General features: G+C 45.5%; 1 protein-coding gene across 4 annotated transcripts; it reads right to left on the reverse strand.

Moving 5' to 3' along the window:
* Positions 1-2,541: 2,541 nt before the first annotated feature.
* Positions 2,542-25,004, reverse strand: SHPK (sedoheptulokinase). 4 transcript variants are annotated; one of them, XM_028708612.2, is made up of 8 exons: positions 24,873-25,004; positions 17,334-17,546; positions 15,598-15,739; positions 12,042-12,225; positions 11,476-11,628; positions 9,626-9,801; positions 8,135-8,335; positions 2,542-7,345 (listed from the first exon to the last, which is right to left on the reverse strand). In XM_028708612.2, the coding sequence occupies exons 2-8, from the start codon at positions 17,517-17,519 to the stop codon at positions 6,951-6,953; spliced, it is 1,437 nt and encodes a 478-aa protein (XP_028564445.2). In that variant the 5' UTR covers positions 17,520-17,546; positions 24,873-25,004; the 3' UTR covers positions 2,542-6,950. The 4 variants fall into 4 exon arrangements, with proteins under 4 accessions (XP_028564445.2, XP_077775580.1, XP_028564446.2 ...); XM_077919454.1 differs by lacking the exon at positions 24,873-25,004 and adding an exon at positions 24,643-24,732; XM_028708613.2 differs by lacking the exon at positions 24,873-25,004 and adding an exon at positions 17,733-17,920.
* Positions 25,005-25,017: the final 13 nt, after the last annotated feature.

The raw sequence follows: 25,017 nt of genomic DNA on the forward strand, positions 1-25,017 counted from the left end.
ATTAAGTGACTTCCTCAAATCCCCTTGGTTGAATTTCATTATATATCATTTTTCCAAAATCAATTTTCTCAAAAAATTAACCTGATCTCTTAACATCTTTCATTCTTTCTAATGTAGCTTTAAACATCTTATCCTTACATATTTAAATCCTAAGCCTATCTATTTTTTTTGCAAGCTTTTCCAATTAAGTTATCTTAACATATTTAGCTAATCGGTCTTTAAATTTCATCTGCATCACCCATCTGAGCTGCAAGAAGGATCTGAGCGCAAGAGTTCTTTCCCCCCTTCCTGCAGTTTCAAGCAACTCGCATTTAGAAGCCCTGCTGCTTCTGCAGAACAACAGTCGTCATGACCAGCAGCCACTGACAGCTTTCTTCTCTTCCTTGAATTTGTCTATTCTTCTTTTAAAGACATCCAAGTTAGCAGCCATCACTGTCTCCTGCATAGCTGTCAACATTTCCCTTTTTTAAAGGGAAATTCCCTTATTCTGAATAGGATTCCTCGCAAGAAAATCAAAAAGTTGACAGCTATGGTCTCCTGCAAAGGGATGCGGGTGGCGCTGTGGGTTAAACCACAAAGCCTAGGACATGCCGATCAGAAGGTCAGCGTTTCGAATCCCCGCGACGGGGTGAGCTCCCGTTGCTCAGTCCCTGCTCCTGCCAACCTAGCAGTTCAAAAGCACCTCAAAGTGCAAGTAGATAAATAGGTACTGCTCCGGCGGGAAGGTAAACGGCGTTTCCGTGCGCTGCTCTGGTTCGCCAGAAGCGGCTTAGTCATGCTGGCCACGTGACCCGGAAGCTGTACGCCGGTTCCCTCGGCCAGTAAAGTGAGATGAGCGTTGCAACCCCAGAGTCGGCCACGACTGGACCTAATGGTCAGGGGTCCCTTTACCTTTACCTTATGGTCTCCTGCAGAAAGGAGTTCCATAGTTCATACACTGCGTGAAGAAGGGCTTTATCTGTCCTGAATCTTTCACAAGTTCTAGCGTTAGGGGAGAGGGAGAAATTTCCCCCTCAACCTGCTTCCTCCCTACCATGCAGAAGTTTTATAAACTCCTTTTCACACTGCCTTTTCTTACTTGCCTTTTCTCTCAACTAAAAGGTTCCAAACGCTCCAATCTTGACGCCATCCTTCCAATCATTTGCTTGCCCTTTTCTGAATCTTTACCAACCCTGCAGTATTCTTTCCCAGGCGACCAGGACTGTCCACATTACTCCGAATGCAGTTGCACCAGAGATTTGTGTAAAGGGTTTTTGGTACCATGCTTCCAAATCCTTTCCTAATGATCCCTAGCGTGGATTTTGCTTTTTTCACAGCTGCCACAAACTGTGCTGTGCGAAGGAAGTCCTTTCTTTTATTTATTTATATTTATATAGACTAGAGCATTTGTACCCTGCTCTTCAGCAAAAAAATTGTTCCCAGAGCGCAGGGCCAGATTTAGGTTTGATGAGGCCCTCAGCTCCTGAAGGTAAAGTGGCCCTTTCTATGTCCAGCTGTCCTTTGTCAACAACAAATTGTCGCTGATTTTTTGTGTTGAAGATACGCTATATGTTAATTTGTGGACCTAATAGGTATCTAAAGCCATTGGCACGTAACAAAATATGTATTTTATCAAAGTAATTGAACTGAAATACAATTAAGAAGTATATTAACAGTGAAATACTTAAGAAGCAGTATATTAAGTGAAATAATTATTAAGCTCCAACTTAAAATGATTGGGGGCCCATTACTTACATCCTAGGAGCCTACACAACACAAAACACTGTTGCTGTATGTAGGTTTTATTTTATTTGTTTTTTATCTTATATTTTGGAAATGTACGTTGGGTTTTTTCCTTTCAATTTTTTGGGGGCCCCCCAAGAGACGGGGGCCTAAGCTATAGCTTGTTTAGCTTATACATAAATCCAGCTCTGCCAGAGCGGCTTACACACAATCTTTTGTCTCTCCTGCATCTTCCAGCGTTGCGCCTCAATAGATTACCCCAAGTTCTAGTATTCATTAGAGTATTTACTTTCTCCCCATCATGCATAATCTTCTACACCTCTGTCATGTTCAAGGGTTTGGACTAGAACTAGATCATCCCTGTGGTCCATTCAAAGTCTATGAATATTTGAGAGTGTCTGTGTGTGTGTCCCTTAACTCACCTTTTTAAAAAAAACATTATTTTTTCAAAAGCCCCAAATGCTGTACCCTGCCTTCACGAGAGAGTTGCTGCAGCCCTCATAATAATTTCAGTTAATGTTTTCTGAACTTTCCCCAGCTCATAACAATATCCTTTTGGAACGTGAGGTGACCAGAACAGTACACAGTATTCCAAGTGTGATCTTCCCGCATGTTCTACCTACAACAGCTCTGCAAGGTAGGCTTAATAATAATAATAATAATAGGAAGAAGAAGAAGGCTATTTATGTATGCCACTACTGCGGCTCCTGTTTGGTTAGCCCCAAAGTGGAAAAAGAGCGAAGTCCCAACCAAAGAAGAATGGCAACTTAAACTGATGGAATATGCACAGCTTGCGGACCTATCAAATAAGAGAACATGTTTAAAGAAGGTTGGAAAATGTTTATTGAATATATGTAGTCAAATTGTGTATATCTGAAAACGTGGGCAGCATTAAGATAAATTCAACAGTGTAAATAAATTTTGATGGATGTTATAATGGAATACGGAATGGTTTAATTTATATAAAATATGCAGGCATTTATGATATGCAAAATATACCATGGAAAGAGAAGAAGGGAAGTCATTGATATTTTAAGGTTGTTTAAGTGAATATTTTAAAATGTAAAACAGAAATTTAATAATAATTTGGTTTTTTTACCATTGTAACTCAAAGTGACTTACAGTATAAACAAACACATCCATTAAGACCAGCATAAAGCATGAAGGAATCTAAAAGACAATTCTGTCTTCAAAAAGCTGAATAAAGACACCCCAAGCACTCAAGAATGCCATAGGTAACCTGGTGAAAAAAGAAGTGGTTTTGCCTGGTGCCTAAAGATACTATAATCCCTAGTACCGCAGGTTGGTGTGAAGTTGCCGGGGAATGTGGGTGGGTAAGGAACTGAGAATAGTAATAACAATACTGTAATAGCAGTATTGGGACGGTGCAGCTGATGGTAGCAACCGATGGAAGTCAAAAGGACATATCCAAACTGGATTTCATGAGCATTGCATGCACAGCAAGCAAACAACCCTAGCTCAGTGGCAGAACACCTGTGTTCAGAACCATGAGGACTAGAATCCCGATTTATTTTTAGGGGAAGAGCTGTAGCTCAGTGGCAGAACACCTGCTTTGCATGCAGAAGGTCCCAAGTTTGATCCCCGGCATCTCCAGGTAAGGCTGAGACCTTCTGCCACTGAAGCTAGATGGACCAATGGCCTCTCTCTATAAAACAGCTTCTGGAGTCCCTATTTAAATCAGCCCATAATTCACAACAAAGAGGACTAGAACCATGATTAATTTTAGGGGGAAGAGCTGTGGCTCAAGAGCCTGCTTTGCATGCAGAAGGTCTGTGGTCCAAACTCCAACCCAGGGATAATGCTCCTTGCCTGAAACCCTGAAGAGATGCTGCCAGTCAGTGCAGACAGAACTGAGCTGTATGCGCCCCATGGTTTGACGCTGTATAAGGCAGCTTCCAGCGTTCCTAGGAAAGTAAATCGCAGAACTTACAGCTCTCGAAAGGGTCCTTCTTCTGCAACTGGATCCTCGTCTCAGCAAACTTTTCGCGTCCTGCAAGAGCGTCTGAAGCCAAATCGCCTCTTTTTAGGCGTTGGCTGGAGGGGTGGGGGATATCAGAAGCCTGTTTCTCTCTGTGCTTGTAGATTGGACCATACAGTGGCGGTTTTAATAAGCAGGCGGCAGTGATGTGGAGCGCAAACCCGGACTTGAGTGATACAATAATGGAGAAATCGGCCCGGGGAAGCCAAAGCGATTGCTATTCCCAGGAGTCCTCCAGAGGCTTTTTGCAAACAAACAAATCAAATAAATCTTTGCTCGGGATTTTATTCCCCACTCCCCAGCACACTTACAGTTTAGTGGCAGACATTTCCTGAGACAATGGAAAAAATACATTTAAATTGCAGCCATCATCTGGGGCTCGAATAGTTACAGGTTTCTGCACAACCACACTCCTGTGCAGCCTACCGTATCCATTCTCTGCCTACTTTTGCCTCTGGCCTCCAGAAGGCTGTGCAGAAGGGAAGGTGGCCACTGGTCTGAAAAATGTAGTATACGGGGCTGAGCGATCATTAAAATCTGAACCTTAGCTAGGAAAGAGGAACGCAGAAGTTAGAGGAAGCTGCATCATACTGCCTCATACCATTGGTCCCAGTATTGCCCACACTGACTGGCAGTGTGGCTCTCCGGGGTTTAAAGCAGGGGACATTCCCAGCCTCTACTAGTTGATGCCAGGGAACCCGAGACGCCTTCTGAACCTGGGACCTCTATCACTAAGCTCCAGCTCTTCCGTTAAAAAATAAAGCCAAGATTCTAGTCCTCATGGTTCTGAACTAAAGAATGATTGAATAGGAACAGCTGCCTTCTATTGAACCAGATCACCTAACACAGTACACAGCCTACAGGGACTGGCAGGAGCTTCCCCGAATTTTAGGCTGGGGTCCTCTTTCCCAGCCCCACCTGGAGACATTAAGGGTGGAATCTGGGACCCTCCTCACGCAGAGCAGATGCTCTGCCACTGAGCCAGAGCTCTTCCCTTCGAAGGAGGAGAAAAATGGGGCCGTTTAGACTCTGATCTCATCTTCTCGTCTGCATGCATCTTTGAGGGCCCAGCCCCACTGCTGCAGCCAGACTGGTGTCTCGGCTGTTTCCTCTGAGGCAGGCCACGCTTCCAAAGAGCCCTCTGCGGAATAAGTAATTTAAAAAGAAAAAGCGACCGGGGAAAACGACAGAGAGCAGAAATGATAATGGCAGCAATAAAAAAGCAACGGAAATGCACCATTTGTCGCAAAGCTCTCTTGATGGAAGGCTCAAATTGGTGGAGGGAAAGAGGGGAGGTTAGCGACCTGTGCTTCAAAGGGGAGTTTCAGTACTGCTGATGTGTTTTCAAGGCCCATTATCCACACAGGAAGCTACCTTGCCAAGAATCAAGCCACTGATCTATCCGGCAAAGCATTACTCTGCTCTGGGATGGGGAATCTTTTTGTGTCCCGAGGACCACGCTCCCATCTGAGCAGACCTTCTGGGGTCCACGTGCCAGTGGTGGGCAGAGCAGTGAATGCCACTGTCATCTTTGTAAAGATGGCTAGTTTCTGCAACCACCTCCACCTCCCTCTATGCTCCGTCCAGGCAAGTAGAGGGCATTATCAGAGGGCAAGGACATATTTCTAGTTTGGGGGGAGGGGGGAGGAAGTTTAAGAGTTAATAGCAGATCTCGTGGGGTGTGTTGCTTGGGAGAGAAGGGGTGGGGTCTAGGGAGGGAGTCCCAAGGGCCTGACAGAAAGGCCTGAAGGGCTGCATTTGGCCACTGGGCCAAAAGGTGCCAACCCCAACTTTAAACTCTTAAAAGTGTTCCTGTTGCATTTTGCGATGTGTGTGGTGCTTCTCTGATTTGAGATAAAACAAGTGCAACCCTGTGGATGCTGCATTTGATAAATATATCAAAAATAAAAAACTGGCACCTGCTCGTTTAGGACATTTCAGCCAGCCTCCTACACCTAGAACTTGTTTCCGCACGTTGACAAGATTCATGGACCCCCTTGAAAACCGTTAAGGGTCTCAGAGCAAGACCTTTTAGCAAAAACCTTTCTCACTTCAATCCTGACATTTACATACACATGGTGCTGGTTTTGACAATCCGCCACTGAAAAGGGTGCTTTTAAATGTTTAGGGTTAGATTAGTAGATTGCATCACTGGTGCGTTGAGAAAACCACGGGTTTTCTCCCTGGGATGGAAGAATTTGATTTGGTGTGCGTTTGCTGCAAACCAATCAAAGCTGCACTTTCTGGAATGGTTGAGAACCGAAACACAGCTATACTTCAAAATTTGCACGTATCCAAATGCCATCCAAACTGGAGGGCTATGGATGCCCCATCCCTGAATTTTTAGACACAGCTTCCCTCCGGGCTGTTGTTTCCACCTGACTGCTTCCTCCCCCCCATATTGTGGCTCCAAGCCCCATTTTCCCTCCCCATTTGGAGAGACATGAGCGAGTGCAGGTGGCCTGGAGAGAGAGGCAAGGACGACAACAGCACAAAAATCAGCACAGGCGAGTTTTCTTATTCCTGTTGCACGGAGACATCTTCAGGCTCTACGAAGCAGAAATGCTTCTTGTATGCAAGGGGGGGTTTCCTCTTCGGTATGGGAAACCCCTCCACAAAAGCTACCAAAGGCAAGAGGAATAACAAACCCTGTGTGTGTGTGTGTGTGTGTGTGTGTGTGTGTTCCCCACCTCCCAGATTTAATTCTGAAATGTACTGCTGCACTGGGTTTTGATCCACCCCGAAGATCTGCAAAAGGAAGGAACCTCTCAAAGGCCCATGGCTGCCATCACAGGCGCCAACAAAGAGTCTGGCGAGATCTGAAGGCATCACTTCCCTGTCCCTATAACAGAATAGCAGATGACTGCAAAAACAGAGGGATAAATATCTGGTTCCTTTTTGCAATGGAAACACAGAACTGCCTGTATATAACTTGGAGGGGAGGGGGTACAGAATGGGCAACAAAAGTCTTCCCCAAAAAACTTTCAGTGGTGTCTGAGGCCTGCATTAACCCTCTACTGCCAGGGATGTGTGGGGAGCAGATAGCTCCAGGAAGGATCTGATTTTTGGGTAGACAGATGGGATCGTTCTGAATCCACTGCATTTTTATTCCGGGGCAGGGGGTGCCTACTCTCTCGCCTTCCCTTTCTCCCTCTGCCCTGCAACATTTGGCCCTCTATGTGTTCACGAACCCTCTTTCCAGAGGAAGCGCTTTCTTGCGGCCCCAAGGTCACTTCCTGCGCAGCATGGCCAAGGCGGCGCCCACGGCTGCATCCACATTTCTCCCATAGACCACGGGAAACGGGTAGGCCTTCTCCACTTCCTGACGCATCACCTCGTTCTTGCCCAGGGCGCTCCCGCTGGCCAGGATCCGCGTGACCCCGGCTTCCTTCAGGTGCTGCGAAGGCAGCATGGAGTGCAGGTTCTGGACCACGCCGTGGCACAGCGCCCGGGTCACGTGGCCCAGGGAGAGGTCGGAGGCCGCAATGCCCATCACCGAGGCCAACCTTTCTGGCATGTGCCTCTCCCCGAAGATGGTGGGGCAGATGTTGAGGTCGGTGTCCGTTTGGGCCAAGGCAGCGCTGATTATACGCGCGTAGAGATCTGATTCTGGGACTTGGAGTCCTGCAGAAGGAGATTAAAAGGGTTGGGAGAGGAAGACTGATCAAATGACTAAAAGGCACTCCCACTCCAAAAGAATGGGAGTGCCTAAATGAATACAGTGGTGCCTCGTAAGACGAAATTAATCCGTTCCGCGAGTCTCTTCGTCTTGCGGTTTTTTCGTCTTGCGAAGCACGGCTATTAACGGCTTAGCGGCTTAGTGGCTATTAACGGCTTAGCGGCTATTAACGGCTTAGCGGCTTTAAGAAAAAGGAAACAAACTTGCAAGAACTCGCAAGATGTTTTGTCTTGCGAAGCAAGCCCATAGGGAAATTTGTCTTGCGGAACGACTCAAAAAACAGAAAACCCTTTCGTCTAGCGAGTTTTTCGTCTTGCGAGGCATTCGTCTTGCGGGGCACCACTGTACCTCAAAAGTCAAGGTTCGAGGACAGAAATCTGGCTGAGTCTGGAATAACCTTGTGAAGCGAAAGGATATGAAAGAGGGATTTACATCTAGATGTTAGGATAGAGATGATAAAGAAAACAGGAAGACACAATGAGAGATAAAGGAGGTGCTGTGGGATTGGTGGAAGTCAATGTCTTGTTCTCGTTGTTTTAGTGTCTATAATATTAACTTGTAAGATATGGATTCGGTTTTTTTGTTTTTGTTTTTTTGTTGTTCCTTCCTTTTTTCGATATCTTTCGTGTTGTTGTGTGGAAAATACTATTAAAATTTATATTAAAATTAAACCAAACCCAAATAACTGAAAGGAAGAAGGAGAAAGGAGGTCCCCGTCTTATCCCTTCCTTTACCCAGCTCAGCCATCCACCGCACGAGCATGTTCACGAACGTCGCCACCACGTTGCCGCCGTTGAGGGAAGCAGCCACCACCAGGTAGGTGTTGTTGAAGTACGGGTAGTAGGCCAACGGGGAACGAGGGTTCGGGGAATCAGCCGGCTGGAAGCCCGAAGGCATCAGGAGGGTGAGTTGCGCAGAAGTACTGATGTTGAGGACTAGGAGGATGGAGAGGAAAGCAAGAGTTGGAAAACACCCGGTGGGCTCAAATTCTGCTTAAAGAGGCATGTAACACTGGCCTTCAATGGGTGAGGCTGGACCCACAAGGGAGCTTCAACAGGGGTCTTGCATAATAATAATAATAATAATAATAATAATAATAATAATAATAATAATTTATTATTTGTACCCCGCCCATCTGGCTGGGTTTCCCCAGCCACTCTGGGCGGCTTCCAACAAAGATGAAAGATACACTAAAATGTCACAGATTAAAAACTTCCCTGAACAGGCCTGCCTTCAGATGTCTTCTGAATGTCAGGTAGTTGTTTATCGCTTTGACATCTGATGGGAGGGTGTTCCACAGGGCGGGTGCCACTACCGAGAAGGCCCTTTGACTGTTTCCCTGTAACTTGGCTTCTCGAAGCGAGGGAACTGCCAGAAGGCCCTCGGAGCTGGACCTCAGTGTCCGGGCAGAACGATGGGGGAGGAGACGCTCCTTCAGATATTGCATGGCCTCAGAAACTCCCTAGAGGGAGGGGAACCTCCATCAGGCACTTCCTGCCCCTGAACTGGGCCAGCTCATCATTATAGCATCTACTGCTACTGTTGCCAGTGTGGTGTAGTGGTTAAGTGCAGTGGACTCGTAATCTGGTGAACCGGGTTCGCTTCCCCGCTCCTCCACATGCAGCTGCTGGGTGACCTTGGGCCAGTCACACTTCTCTGAAGTCTCTCAGCCCCACAGAGTGTTTGTTGTGGGGGAGGAAGGGAAAGGAGAATGTTAGCCGCTTTGAGACTCCTTCGGGTAGTGATAAAGCGAGATATCAAATCCAAACTCTCCTTCTTTTTCTACTGTATAGAAATGGGTACCTGTGTTTTTATTCTCCTCCTCCTTCCCTCTCCCTTTTTGCTTGCATCTCATATTTTTTTTAAGATTGTAAGTTTGAGAGTAGGGACTGTCTTGTTTTGACTGTATGTAAGCTGCTCTGAGAGCCTTTTCTGCTAAAGAGCAGGTACAGCTGCTCCAAATAAATTGCAGTGGTACCTCGGGTTAAGAACTTAATTTGTTCCGGAGGTCTATTCTTAACCTGAAACTGGTCTTAACCTGAGGTACCACTTTAGCTAATGGGGCCTCCTGCTGCCGCTGCGCGACTGGAGCACGATTTCTGTTCTCATCCTGAAGCAAAGTTCTTAACCCGGGGTACTATTTCTGGGTTAGTGGAGTCTGTAACCTGAAGTGTCTGTAACCCGAGGTACCACTGTATTTCCAGAAGGCTGCCTTGTGCCCCTACCTGCACTTGTGCTGTCGGACATGCAGGAGAACACTGAGCACTGGAAGTCCCCCAATGCAGCCCCGACTTCCGTCCCCTTTGGTATCTGATGCCACACGCAGGCGGTCTCCCCGGCCAGTTCTCCCGGCTGGACCACTTCAGGAAGCAGGTGGGTGGGGAAGTGGGACTCTTTCAGGCTGAAACCAGAGGCAGAGGTCAATGGGGAGCCGTCCGTGTTGGAAGGAGAAGGGCCCGGCTACTGGACATGCTTGGAGGGGAGGCGGAAGGAGGGATCTCAGGCTAACACAGCCGTGCAGATTACAGTTGCATCAACTCACTGCTCAAATTATGGGGGAGAAGGTGAAAGGGGAGGCCCTTGGTGGAAGCCAGAAACCAGGGAAGTTAGGAACCTAGGAAGCAAATGCGGCCCTCCATGCCTCTCTTTCCGGCCCTCAAACCTCTCCCCTGGCAACACCTTCACCAGGCCTGCTTTGTGTCCTCACTGAGGGTTTTTGCCAAGCTGGGAAATGTCCTTGACCTCTATAAGTGCCTTTTGCTTCCTTGGATGGAGAATAAAGGTAAAGGGACCCCTGACCATTAGGTCCAGTTGCGGACGACTCTGGGGTTGCGGCGCTCATCTCGCATTATTGGCCGAGGGAGCCGGCGTACAGCTTCCGGGTCATGTGGCCAGCATGACTAAGCCGCTTCTGGTGAACCAGAGCAGCGCACGGAAATGCCATTTACCTTCCCGCTTGAGTGGTATCTATTTATCTACTTGCACATTGACATGCTTTCGAACTGCTAGGTTGGCAGGAGCAGGGACCGAGCAATGGGAGCTCACCCCGTCGCGGGGATTCGAACCGCCGACCTTCTGATCGGCAAGTCCTAGGCTCTGTAGTTTAACCCACAGCGCCACCCGCTGATGGAGAATAGAAACACTAAAATTTACATTTGTTGCTTCGTCTGCTTTTGCCTCTGGCCAAGCCCACCACTGGCGATGGGAGTTGGAGGCCAACAAAATCTGGAAGGTCACAGCTTCCCTGCAAAGGGTTCCAGATCAGCTTTCCTTGTCAACAGCAGTGCAAGTCTAGAAACACCTGCCCACGTTCCCCAGCGATATGGGGCTGATTATCCTGGCACCTACCTTGCAGGGCTGTTGTTAAGAAAATGTATGGGTGGTACTTTATAAACATGCACAGACATGCTGGATAAATTGAGCTACTGCCCTTAAAAAGCAGAGAGCTGTGTGTGAACACATCGCTCCAAGGGTTAAGCCTTCAGAAAGTTTAAAACACACACAAGCAATTAGACCCAACAAGCACCCCTTGGACAACCCCTACCCTGTCATGGCCACCGTACACCGCTGTTGCCACACCAGGTTAGCCCCGGAAACACACACACACACACACACACAAGCCAAACCCAAGTTGTCCGCAACCTTGAGTCGGATTTAGGAAGCGGATTCTATCTTCCCTGGCAGGGTTGTGCATGTGAGAATCTTCCCTTCGGGGAGTCAGCTGGAGGCCTCAGATGCCTGTCCCTGGAAAGAGCAAACCGGGCCACTTCAAATGGCAGCTAACACAGCTTTTCTGGGTGGAGGGGGAATGATCGTCGGGAATGTAATGTTTTCAGTCCGTCAAGGGGTTGGATTTTTTAAAATGAAAGGCGTTTCTGGTTTGCTAGAAAAGTTGCTCCTGATTCAGTTACAAAATAAAATAAAATTGAGCAGGTGGGTGGGGAGGGGGGAATCAAAGAAAAGACATTCCCCCTTCTCTCATATCCCGACACACAGAATCGAAAAATGAAATAATGACACACACACACCCCGCTTTGTAATAGTGGCTCCATCTGAGTCCACAGCGCTAACTTACATGTCCATATTCCAGCTTTCGCTTGTGGTGTTGAAGTAGCCCCAGCTGGCTGCGTTCTGGACAGACATCTGTGGCCTTTCCTGGCCACACAGCATGGCCACAACGTAGTCTTGGATGGTGCCGGCAGCATTGTAACGCTTCAGGAAATCTGGGCTGTCCAATAAACATACAAACAAACAGTTGATGAACCTGGGCTTCTGCTGGTTAATGCACCTTTTAATTTGTGACTGACTCTGGGTGGAAAAAACGACTTGTATATAATGAAAGAGAACTCTCTCTCTTCCTCCAAGAAACTCAAAGTATTTCTTTGCCCACCCAAAAAAAACCCAAACATTTTTAATCCACAGAACAGCCCTGTGAAGTAGGTTAGGCCAAGAGAGCGTATGTGCAACTGACTCAAGGTCACCCGTGAACTTTCCTGGTCTGAGTCCCACCGCTGCACCCAATTGCTTCTCCCCCATGACTGAACCCACCAGGAAGGCCACCCCAGCCTCTGGCTGCAAATAAATCATCACAGAATCGCAGGCGACAAAGCAAGATGCAGAAGCAGGAAGGGGCAGCAGTACCTGTTTTTCAAGTACCAGTAGATTGTGGCGCAGCCGAAGCCCGTGGCCACGCTGAGGTGCGACTGCGGCTGAGGCAGCGAGGACAGGAAGGGGCTGCTGCAGCGGCCATCTTGCCATGTGATCAGGTGACTGACCTCTTCAGGCTCAAACGTCCGCCCGTGCCCGCTTTCGATCCACTTGCAACCTGGAACGGGAAGAGAGAGCTGGTGAAGGAGGACCTGTTAGCCTCGTGTGGCTCATTCAAAGTGACCCAGACCTTCCTGAGACGTGTTTATCCATCAGTGTCTCCTCCAAAAGAGCCAGTGTGGTGTAGTGGTTAAGAGCGGTAGTCTCGTAATCTGGGGAACCGGGTTCGCGTCTCCGCTCCTCCACCTGCAGCTGCTGGGTGACCTTGGGCCAGTCACACTTCTCTGAAGTCTCTCAGCCCCAGTCACCTCGCAGGGTGTTTGTTGTGGGGGAGGAAGGGAAAGGAGAATGTTAGCCGCTTTGAGACTCCTTAAAGGGAGTGAAAGGTGGGATATCAAATCCAAACTCTTCTTCTTCTTCTTCAAAAGCACCGTGTTGTCTGCACGGACACAAGGACCTTTATTTTCAATGAAGTGGGGGGGGGGACCTGGGGCATTCCATTTGCCCCCAAGTTAGCAGAATGATTCCCTATCTTCCACCCCAGACAACACTGTCCCAATAAACTCTGCAAATTCCAAGCACTGAGGCTTGCAAAGTCCATTGCTGACTTGCACCCAGCGAGAACCTCCTGGCGTCTTGAGAGGGATGGGTGGAAAGCAGGGCCATTTTGTTGGCTCTGCAAAGACACCACCTCCTTTGGGCTTCTCCAACCGGCAACAGACAATACATATTCCATCATGCTGCGGCAGAGGTAGATGAGAAGCAGGGCCCCTCCATTGGCTCAGCTGAGAGACCAGCTCCATTGGGTCCCTCCTCTCTCTGAACGGTTTCCATCCCAGCTGGTCATTGCGAGAACTGCATGAACTTTAGAAATGGTATGCTTGTTTTTCTCTACAAACAGAACACCGCTTCCGATTACCGTATTTTTCACTCTATAAGACTCACTTTTTCCCTCCTAAAAAGTAAGGGGAAATGTGTGTGCGTCTTATGGAGCGAATGCAGGCTGCGCAGCTATCCCAGAAGCCAGAACAGCAGGAGGGATTGCTGCTTTCACTGCACAGTGATCCCTCTTGCTGTTCTGGCTTCTGAGATTCAAAATATTTTTTTCTTGTTTCCCTCCTCCAAAAACTGATGCGTCTTGTGGTCTGGTGCGTCTTATAGAGTGAAAAATACGGTATGTTGGAAACCAGGTATCGCCTAGCCCTCACACACATTGTGATTTGTGATATATTGCCAGCTCAAATATTATGAGAAACAGTTATCACGATGTGAACTTCAAACCGGCTTTGGACAATATATCAATATATCGCCCAGTCCTACTGGCTGGCAGCAGCTCTCCAGGGTTTCAGGCAGGCTTATTTCCCAGTCCTATCTAGAGACCCCAGGGATCGTACCAGGGACCTTCTACATGCAAAGCAGATGTTCAAATCCTGAGCTACGGCCCTTCCCTGCGCACAAAACCAACCCACTGGTGTAATGGTGTTAAGGGCAATCCTCTCTTGCGGAACTACATTGCCTTAATTTTCGGAAGATGCTTAGCTCTTCAGACATTAGATAAATGAAGATTAAAACCACAGAAAAGCAAGAAAAAAGACCTTTCTTTTGTTTTCCATATAAAAAGTTGCTTTTCAACCATGCTGGGTTGTCCCTCCCTTCCCATTTATCTCTTCCTAACATGAAAATGGGTTCTTTGAAAGGACATTAATGGTAATCAGTTAAAAACAAAACAAAAAAGATAAAAATCATCATTTACAGCAAAGAAGATGTGATTTCGGCTAATCCACTCAGGACAAGGGAGAAAGAGAGATTGCATCCATTTACATCTGGGCAGAGATCAAAACCAAACACTCATGGCTTTGGAGAAAGGTAAAAATTAAGCATTTCCACTCAGAAGCACACGCAAATAGTGACCTCCAGATTTTATTTTATCTTACGCCCGCCACCCACAGGAAATCTGGAAAACGGAGCAAGTTTGTCTGTCAACCTAATAGCCATTTCTGATTGCTTTAGCATTCCAGGAATAAAATCGCTTGGGAACCCTGCTAGGCTATTAAAGACCACATTCATCTCTGACAAGAAGCAGCTAATTCTTTCAGGAAATCAGTCCCCACGACCCGATCTGCAATGCCTTTCTGATGGGAGAGAGACTTTCTGCAGGCAATGGCTTCTCCACCCGCCTTGCAACCTCCAGTCCCAGACCGTGGCTTTGCGAACAGCACAAGCAGCTGGGAAGAGAGGAGTTCAGGGATAGTTTTTGAAAATAATTTTATAACTTGTGTGTCGTTGTTTCTCAGTTTGGTCCTTTTACATGGTTTTGTACATTTTCTGGTATTTTGTGCATTGTGATTTGCTGTTATTTTATTGCTACTATTTTATTGATTATTATTGTTTTTATTGATTTATTAGTAATTCTTTATTGTAATTGATAGGTGTAAACTGTTTATTATTTGCTGGCGCTTAATTGTACTGTTTACTACTGGATTCTAATGGATTCTTGAATATTGCTTTATTTGACAAAAGTTCTTGTGACTTTTTATATAGGATCTGATTATTACTATTAATGTTTGATGGTGATGATGATGATTATGTGTGTTGGAAGCTGCCCAGAGTGGCTGGAGCAACCCAGACAGATGGATGGGGTATTAATTAATTAATAATAATAATAATAATAATAATAGTTCCTCTAGGTAATATTTATCATTCTGAGGGCCACGTGCCCTTCTGGGATGCTTTCCGGGGGCCAGATACCAGTGCTGGGAGGGGCCACAGGCAAAAATGGGCGGAGTAGCAGGCTTGCTTGCTTCAAACCTCCCTCTGTCTAGGCATGCAAGAGACATTACCAGAGTTCAAGGACGCATTTCAAGCCAGGCAAAAGCACTCAAGGAGGATGCAAAGCAAGACCAGTAAGGTGCTTGGTTGCAAAGGGCATGTGGCCCAGGGAGAGTCACACGGGCGGAATGAGAGGCCTGACAGGCCACATTTGCCCCCTGGGCACCTGAGGTTCTCATCTCCTGATTTACACTATCATTGCTAACAGCCCTTAACCTCCCCTCTGTGAATTTCTCCAGTGCTTTTTAATGCTACCTTGGCCCTGACTTTGAGAAGGAAAAAGAACACGATAGAAAAGAGAACATGTACACACACACATTCACACTTGCGAATACAAACAGTGTAAGGAAAGTCCTGAATATCTTTGCTTTTATTTATTTAGACACAATCTTAGCTTCAAGCTGCCTGGGGGTTGGGTTTTGTTTTTTTCCTGCACCATTTTGTTAGAATCTGGGAACAGGGAGATATTAGGCTTGAAAACGTTAAGTTTTGATTTATTTAATTTATGTTTGTATTTTTAAATAGGATGCCACCACACAAGTGTTGAGGAAGGAGTGGTGCTGGATTTGGAAAGTAGGATTCTGCAAACCAGCTCTCTCACCTTGACCTGTTTTCCAAAACACGACTCCGTGCATTTGTCCGGTAACGCCAATGCGGCAAACCCTTCCCAGGAGTTGCTGGGGGAGACCGGCGAGGCAGTCATTCAAGGCTGCGACAATTTTGCGGACATCTTGCTCGTTCCCCTGCATGAGCAGAGAGAGAGAGAGAGAGAGAGAGAGTCCATAGGGAATGAAGCTTGGAAACAATCTTACCTGCTTTCTGTGATAGCAAGGCAGCTCCCATCTTGGCATGCCAGATTTATTTTAGAAGAAGTGCTCTATCAGTTGGATCAACGGCTGTTGAATGTAGAGGAGCTCTAGCAGGGGGAGAAGCGTGGCAACCTAAGTCCACAGCCAGTGTGGTGTAGTGGTTAAGAGCGGTAGTCTCGTAATCTGGGGAACCGGGTTCGCGTCTCCGCTCCTCCACATGCAGCTAATGAACATTAGGAAGATGCAAATAATAATAATAATAATAATAATAATAATAATAATAATAATAATAATAACGGTTCCTCTAGGAAATATGCAGCTAATGAACATTAGGAAGAACTTCCTGACAGTAAGAGCTGTCCGACAGTGGAATTTGCTGCCAAGGAGTGTGGTGGAGTCTCCTTCTTTGGAGGTCTTTAAGCAGAGGCTTGACAACCATATGTCAGGAGTGCTCTGATGGTGTTTCCTGCTTGGCAGGGGGTTGGACTCGATGGCCCTTGTGGTCTCTTCCAACTCTATGATTCTATGATTCTATGATTCTAGCTGCTGGGTGACCTTGGGCTAGTCACACTTCTCTGAAGTCTCTCAGCCCCACTCACCTCACAGAGTGTTTGTTGTGGGGGAGGAAGGGAAAGGAGAATGTTAGCCGCTTTGAGACTCCTGAAGGGGAGTGAAAGGCGGGATATCAAATCCAAACTCTTCTTCTTCTTCTCTGAACCCCAATGGACTTGGGCAGAGCCAAAGCTAAGGGGCAGAGCATCTGCTTTGCATGCAGAAGGTCCCGGGTTCAATCCTGGCCTCTCCAGCCACGGGTGGGAAGACTCCCTGCCTGAATCCATGGAGAGCCAATATACCAGTCAATGTAGATTATACTGAGCTAGATGGAGCAATGGTCTGGTTCAGTATAACGCAGCTTCCAATGTTCTTGAGAATGTAACGCTGGATCAAACCAAAGGTCCCTCTGATCCATCTTGCTAGATCGGACCAAAGGTCGATTTAGTCTAGCCTGTGTTCCACCACAGCCTACAAGATGCTTTAGTAAAGGTCAAGGGACCCCTGACCATTACGTCCAGTTGTGGCCGACTCTGGGGTTGTGGCGCTCATCTTGCTTTACTGGCCGAGGGAGCCGGCGTACAGCTTCCGGGTCATGTGGCCAGCAGGACTAAGCCGCTTCTGGCGAACCAGAGCAGCGCACAGAAACGCCATTTACCTTCCCGCCGGAGCAGTACCTATTTATCTACTTGCACTGGTGTGCTTTCGAACTGCTAGGTTGGCAGGAGCAGGGACCGAGCAACGGGAGCTCACCCCATCACGGGAATTTGAACCACCAACCTTCTGATTGGCAAGTCCTAGGCTCTGTGGTTTAACCCACAGCGCCACCCGCATCCCTTCAGGATGCTTTAGGGAAGCCCACAATGTGCTGCTGGTATTCAAAGGTAGACTGCTCCTGCACTTGAAGGTATCATGGGCCACTCACGACAAATAACCACCCAATTGATTTCCATTAATTTATCTCATCCTCTTTCACCTGTGGCCCGGCACTGGCGCTCTCCACCTGAGCCCGGGTTTCCCTGGCGCAGCTTGCGACCACGGTGGGTCCCTGCTCCATCTCTTGCAGCAGGATGGTTTTCACCGATGAAGTGCCCAAGTCGATCCCCAGGACGCAGGCCGCCATGGCAGGATTCAAACCCTTGTCTTGAATTTTGGGAGGCATCTTCCTTATACAAAACCACCTGGGTCACTGAAGGGAAGGAAAGGGATGGTTTTGATGCTGTACAAGAGTGAAAAGTAGCTATAATCTATGACCTGACATTGAGTAAGCCCAACTGATCAACGCAGCTTACTCCTGAGTAAACTTTTATTGAATGGTGCCATCAGCTATGCTATTTCTATTTAATTACTGCACAGTAACAAACCTGTATCCTACCTTGCCTGCGCGAGAGGCAGCTTACAACGAAGCTAATAAAAGAATGTAAGAACAAAACTAATTAAAATACAATTTAGAGGGAGGGAGGAAAACAGGTAGGTAAATCAATGCAAAGGAGGCTAAACGCTTGTCGCTGCTAACAACCCCTCCAACGTCAAAATGGGAGCAGAGTTAAGACGATGGAGCTAAAATACTGTGATAGGAATTTTATGGTCTTAGATATATGGTAATGTTCATAACTGCACATACATAGATCAACACAGGAAGGCCAACCTGGAACCATTTTGATTCCTAAACTGACCAAATCCTTTCTCTGCAAGGTTAAACTGGAAAAGCCTCCCCATTGTCTCTTTCCTCACAAATCCTGTCTCAAGGATATGTCTGTTTGAATAAGGTGTGAGGCTGTGACCTGGCCCAGGAAATAAATATTTTACCACTACAAAAGAATGGCCAGGCTCCCCGGGAAATCCAATCAAGTAACTTGCCAGACAGGAGATAAACTGTGACAAGAGAAAAACAACATTTAAATTTCTGTGATGTAGGTGGGATGTATCTGAGGGGTGGTCTTAGATTACACCCCTTCTGTGATGTATGCATAATGTTTCTGGGGGTGGTCTTGATCTAGATAATGGGAATTTCAAAAGTCTTTATAAGCTCTTGCACACCATCTTTCTGGGTCCTCCTCCTCTCCTGCGTGTGAGGGGAGCACCCTGTTGCAACAGATCAATAAAGATCAAGCTTACTAGCTGCTTTGCTTCTCAATATTCTCTGGTTGGCCTCTGTTATTTTCTCCTACCAATAGGGAACCTATGTAAGGACTCTATATGGGCTCTTGGGTACCCCATAAAGGAAAAGGGTATATATATTTTTATTTACAACAGATGGCGACCACGCACGAAGGGACTTTTGGTTACCCAGATTCTGGAAGCGAGGAAGGACTGGTTATCCAGCGCGCACCAGGCAGTTTGCCAGGAGGAATAACCAGTCTTCCATCGATCCCAGGGTCTGGAAATAACTGGAGGTTCAGCGGGGCTAACCAGAGGAAGCAACGCTTGATCAGGCCGGCCTTAAACAACCAGTCAAGAGATCCCGGGATCACCAGGACAGCGCTTGCGAAGTGAGTATGAGTAGGAAAAACGGGTAGTGGGGTGGGATTCTGAAAACCACAGCAAACCTATACTTCTCAAATCCTTACTTCTTTCCTCACTTTAACTCTTGAAAAATTGCCTTCTCCTCCTTTCTGTCCTCTTGATCTCAACACCAGCCCTAGCCCTTCGGAGTATGCCCAGGCACAAGGTTGTGTGTGATTTCTTCCACTTAATTCTATATGCCAACCTATTCCTTCGGAGTTTTGCCCAGAAAGGTTGTGCAATTTCTTCTGCACTGAAAACTATAACTCCCAGCGCAGCCGCACCTCTGCCATGGCGATCTTTGTTAGAAATGACCTGTGAACAGAGAACGCAAGGGCGCTGAATTCCTTTCCATCTTTCATATTCCAGAGTCTCAATCTGGCATTGCAAGTGTGCAAGCGTTCAGTAGGGACTCTGAGTTAGATTGTAAGAGGCAGGGAGGTTGCTGTGGGTTGTAGAATAGAGATTAAGTGAGGTATCCCCAGGTTTTTCCCCTCGGAGATTTGTCCAGGTGTCCCCAGGTTTTTCCCCTTCGGAGATTTGTCCAGGTGTCCCCAGGTTTTTCCCCTTCGGAGATTTGTCCAGGTATCCCCAGGTTTTTCCCCTCGGAGATTTGTCCAGGTGTCCCCAGGTTTTTCCCCTCGGAGATTTGTCCAGGTATCCCCAGGTTTTTTCCCTCGGAGATTTGTCCAGGTATCCCCAGGTTTTTCCCCTCGGAGATTTGTCCAGGTGTCCCCAGGTTTTTCCCCTCGGAGATTTGTCCAGGTATCCCCAGGTTTTTTCCCTCGGAGATTTGTCCAGGTATCCCCAGGTTTTTCCCCTCGGAGATTTGTCCAGGTATCCCCAGGTTTTTCCCCTCGGAGATTTGTCCAGGTATCCCCAGGTTTTTCCCCTCGGAGATTTGTCCAGGTATCCCCAGGTTTTCCCCCCTCGGAGTTTTGTCCAGATTTCCCCTTTTCCGGACCCTTCGGAGTTTTGCCCAGGTCCAAACCCCTTTTAATTGAAAATGGGTGCACCTCAATCAAAAGAAAAATAGTCCTCAGACCCCTGGCGTGAAAGAAGCCCAATTGGTGCTTACTTCCCGCCTGGACTCTGACAGAAACATTTTTCCTGTGTTTAAATTGTACTTAGGTAACATCCAGCAGCTGCTTATCTTAAATGTCCCATCTAAAATAAAAATGCAAGCTTGCTCCTCTTAAAACCAGACAAAATGGAGAATGAAGTGTGCAAATGTTTGTTATTTGAGAGAGGCTCTAAAAGAGAGTTTTCCTCCCAAGTGGTAAAATCCTGTATACGTGCTACTTGTGTTCTGAAAGAAGGATTACCCCACCTCCTTCCTCTAGATTAAGTGAGGAGGGTGATTGTAAGTCTATCTAATGGTAAATGATGTTTTGTAACTTTTGAGTTTGTGAGTACACCTGTGTTCCAGTCTATTTTGGAATGTGAAGTTAACCTAATGTTTCTGCTGCAAAAGCCTAGTTGAGCCAACTGCTCTCTCAAGCTAAAATGCAGTGTATGTATTTCATTAAGCATATGCCTATGAAGGTATGGTGTTCTTTCTAAGAAAAATTGATATTAAATGTAGAGTCTTCCATGGCCAGCAAAATTCTATGAGTCCAGTCCAGATATCAGTCTCTATAAGACTTCCTGGCCTCTTTTCTTAGAAAATGCCCCCTTGTTTCATTCTGTCTCTTTCAGGTTTTTTTCTTCTTTTCTTCTCCTTCTTTCTTCTGTGCCAGGTAAATTTACTCCCGAGTAAGCTTCCTTTAAAGGAAACTGCAAAAGGGGGGGGGCATAGATTAGGCTTACTATTCCTCTGCAAGTTCAGGAAAATTTGTTCACTTTTGTATTCCTTTTAAATCAAATCTATGGCTGTTTTAATTATTTGTGAGTGGTTATATCAATTGAATTAACTTTGCTTTATAAGGGATCCTCTCCCTATCTTAGGAAAAATGTTCACTTCAATCTTCCTTTAAAGATACTTTCTCTAGGAACTTGCACTCATTAGTCTAAGGAAGTAAACTCTCACTCAAACTAGCTTCAAGATCTGCTAAAAGGGTTCTGTATAAGTTGGGTACTTTTATTTTCCTCTTCATTAGTACATGATATGCGCATGGCTTGTGATAGGTGCATGGCTTGTGGTCTCTTCCCCAGTTGTGTCTGTGTACATAAGAATGTGTGTGTTTCTGGTTGTACAAATCTTGCTATGAACCCTGTATTTTGGGGTTGGACTAGATGACCCCAGGTCCCTTTCAACTTTCCCAATTTGTGGCTGATGAGTTGAAATTCAGCCCAGATTTGCTCTTTGTTTTTAAAGGTGAGAGGTGAAAGCTGTGATGTTTTGAAGCAGAACTGGTGATATCAGGCATTTGAGTGATTACAGTGTTTTTCATTTTGTCTATTATTTTGAATACTTGAATTGCTGAGTTTCTCTTTTTTGTTTTAAAAATCTAACCCTATTTTAAAAAACTACTCCTTACCCTTCCCTTCCCTTATTCAAATTCTAATTTAGCCAAAAGATGCAACATTTTCAATAGTATAAAAGGTTTGCTGAGACATGAACTCTGCACATGCACAGAGGCTAGATCAGCTTACAAAGAGAGAAAGGAGGGGGGAGAGAGGAGGTTTGGAGAGCGTGCGCTGCAAGGAGACCATCAAAAGTCAAGAGGTTGCCAAGTTTCAAATCTTAACATGCCAAATTCTTTTCACAGGTAAATATCAAAGCACTCCTACTGTGAGTTCCTCTCTTGAGTAGTTTGCCTCCCCAATGGGATTTAAATTTTATAACAATTTTTTTTTGTTTGTGTATATGCCTATGCATTTTAGGAACAGCATTTCCTGACAGACTTCTCACATGAAATAATTTTCCCTTTTAACAGGATATGTGAACCCCATTAACAAAGTGTTTGTCCCTTCTTTTCTCCCACAGCACAAATGATAATGAGGGGATGCAAACAGTGATTTAAATACTCTATAAAAAGTAATTGCATTTGTATTTCTTCTTGTCTTTCTTCCCTTAAAGCCAAACAGTCACTTTCTTTCTGTTCAGCAAAACAAGTCTGAATCCCTGCTATATTAGTTGATTTCCCTCTATCTCTTTGTGGTTTTGACACTTTTTTAGGTTACAAATAATCTGTTTTTCATTTATTAATCAGTTTTTCATTGGGTTGTTAGAATGGCAAAACAGGTTACTTCAGGTTTAATATATATATATTGTGTGTCTTAGCATTTATTTATTTTTGGTTCCTCATAGGTCATTGTGTGCATGTGCGTGTGCGTGTTACTTTTGGGACATGTCCATCACATGTTGAAAGTCATTTTTATCAAGTTCTACTTATCAGACAGCACATGCTGAATTTTAAGCCTTTTTCCATTGTTTTCCCATTTTTTTTAGTCCAGTAGTAATCTGTGGTTTTGATAATATCTTTGTATTTAATAATAATTCTTTTCTGAATCTGATGTCTTTGTGTCAAGTCCATTTTCATCTGAATGGTAATCTAATTTTTTGCTTTCTTTTTATTTTTTAAACTTTCTTGTATTTTTTTTTTTTACAGTTCTCTTTCTCTACACGTGGAGTAATTTTTAATGTAATAATATGGGGGGGAAACAACAAAAACTAAGTGAAGGAAAGCAAACAAACTTAGCAGATAATAACAGTAATTATATGAAAATGTGATAATAATATTAAAATGAGTAAAATGCTTAACATGCTAAGATTTTATTATTTGCAGCTAATAACTCAAGGAGATTTTCTTGGGGAGGGGGCTTTTGCCCCTTCTTTTCTAACTTCTACAGATGTGCTACTACAGATCCGATGAAAAGCTTCGCCACCACAAGACTATTACCTGCAGCAGCAACAACAGACGCCAAAGTTCTCAAAGTGGCCACAGCAATTTCTTTCAAAGGGGAAGTGGGGCTGACAAAGGGGGGAGGAGTTGAATTGCAAGGACATTTTCTCACTTTTGAAACTCAAGCCTCTGTGCTCCAGGATTCAAAAGATACATGCGTAAAAGATCACAATTGTGTCAAGATATGCAACTGATATTTAATTAGTTTGTTTTGTATTATGTGTTATTATGTAGGAATGTTGAAATGTGTCTGACAGTGTGATTTCCACAAAGGGGGGGGGGCTATTTTTGTGTGTAATTGGTTTTATGTTTAATGTCTTATTCCTTACACCCCAGTGGAGGATTCTCATACATTTTATACTTTCTAATAGCTCACACTATTGTGTCGTCCAATGTTTAGATCAATTTATAACCACATTTCATTGTTCCACCTGGCACTATGCCAACCTTCCCTACCCATTTTAAAAAAATGTGCCAAAACTTGCTTTACGAAGGAGAAGCTTCTAAGAAACATGAAGGTGGATATGCTTTGGTTTAGCAGGAATGATCCCCTATAGAGTTAAATTAACTAATTTGGACAAGTGCCCTTTTAAGAATGGTTGTTTTAACAGATTGGTTTGGAAAGTTGAGAACCATGGGCATATATAAATTATAATTGGACTCAGTTTGAATTGGGCAAGTGTATCCAGGCTGCAATTAGCTTTTTGGTCCTTTAAGTGCAAGTGAGCAACTTCCCATGAGTGCAAGACCACAGCCTATAATAAAATCCCATAGAAAGGCCAAGGCCAAGGCATCTCCCTCACGAGATGTCCAAACCTGTGCCAGCTATGGTGAATGCCAGGCGACATGGTTAAATGAAAGCCCCGAGGGGATTCAACAGACAGGATGTGTTGCTGTAGCACTATGTCAGTGTGAGACCACAGAAGAGCTAGCTTGACACCTGAGAAACACACAAAAATGGCGAAGGACAAAACACCAACTGCATTTTTCAGTCATTAGTGGACCTTCCTGCTAGGTGTAAAGCATAGAACACTATTGAGTAAATAGTCTCTCCCAAAGTGTTAGAATGTCACAAGTAATTTAGTAGCAAAATGCAACATGTGTTATTTTTATATGATATATTTATACAAAGACATCCAAAGACATCCATTTACAACATACGATGTTATTATTTGTGGGGCAAAAATTTTTAAGAAAAATTCTAGCCCCAAAGGGGGGATAATGTGATAGGAATTTTATGGTCTTAGATATATGGTAATGTTCATAACTGCACATACATAGATCAACACAGGAAGGCCAACCTGGAACCATTTTGATTCCTAAACTGACCAAATCCTTTCTCTGCAAGGTTAAACTGGAAAAGCCTCCCCATTGTCTCTTTCCTCACAAATCCTGTCTCAAGGATATGTCTGTTTGAATAAGGTGTGAGGCTGTGACCTGGCCCAGGAAATAAATATTTTACCACTACAAAAGAATGGCCAGGCTCCCCGGGAAATCCAATCAAGTAACTTGCCAGACAGGAGATAAACTGTGACAAGAGAAAAACAACATTTAAATTTCTGTGATGTAGGTGGGATGTATCTGAGGGGTGGTCTTAGATTACACCCCTTCTGTGATGTATGCATAATGTTTCTGGGGGTGGTCTTGATCTAGATAATGGGAATTTCAAAAGTCTTTATAAGCTCTTGCACACCATCTTTCTGGGTCCTCCTCCTCTCCTGCGTGTGAGGGGAGCACCCTGTTGCAACAGATCAATAAAGATCAAGCTTACTAGCTGCTTTGCTTCTCAATATTCTCTGGTTGGCCTCTGTTATTTTCTCCTACCAATAGGGAACCTATGTAAGGACTCTATATGGGCTCTTGGGTACCCCATAAAGGAAAAGGGTATATATATTTTTATTTACAACAATACGAAGTAAAAAAGCAGATCACAGGAGCAGAATCGGGTTGAAGAAAGTGAACTTTGGACCAATGTCCGAGGGGTCGCGCCACACCCAAGATGGCGACCTCAGGACGCGACCGCCATCTTGGGTGTGTCGTTCCCCTTCAGGAGCTCGATGTGGGAAGTACAGTACGACGCACCGAAGGTGGCGGCCGCCATCTTGGGCGTGTCAGCTGCCTTCTTTCAGACCCGCCTTACTTCCTCACTTCCCCAAGCTTACCTTACTTCACAGGTGTCCTCAAATCACTACTTCGCCTGAGAGGGCGGGAAAGAGAAACCCACAAAAAGATTTCACAAGCCGGGAAGGAGAGAGGGGGCGGGGGGAGAGCGGGGACTTTGCCGCACCCAAGATGGCCGCCGAGGGA

This window comes from Podarcis muralis, chromosome 15 (genome assembly GCF_964188315.1).
Source record: "Podarcis muralis chromosome 15, rPodMur119.hap1.1, whole genome shotgun sequence".
Classification (NCBI taxonomy): Eukaryota; Metazoa; Chordata; class Lepidosauria; order Squamata; family Lacertidae; genus Podarcis; species Podarcis muralis.

Coding starts and splice junctions, on each gene's coding strand:
- SHPK (XM_028708612.2), bottom strand. CDS start 17,519: ATGCCTCCCAAAATTCAAGACAAGGGTTTGAATCCTGCCATGGCGGCC. Junction 12,226..15,597: donor GTTTTGGAAAACAGGTCAAG/GTGAGAGAGCTG, acceptor TTCCCGTTCCAG/GTTGCAAGTGGATCGAAAGC. Junction 9,802..11,475: donor GAAAGCTGGAATATGGACAT/GTAAGTTAGCGC, acceptor CTCTGGTTTCAG/CCTGAAAGAGTCCCACTTCC.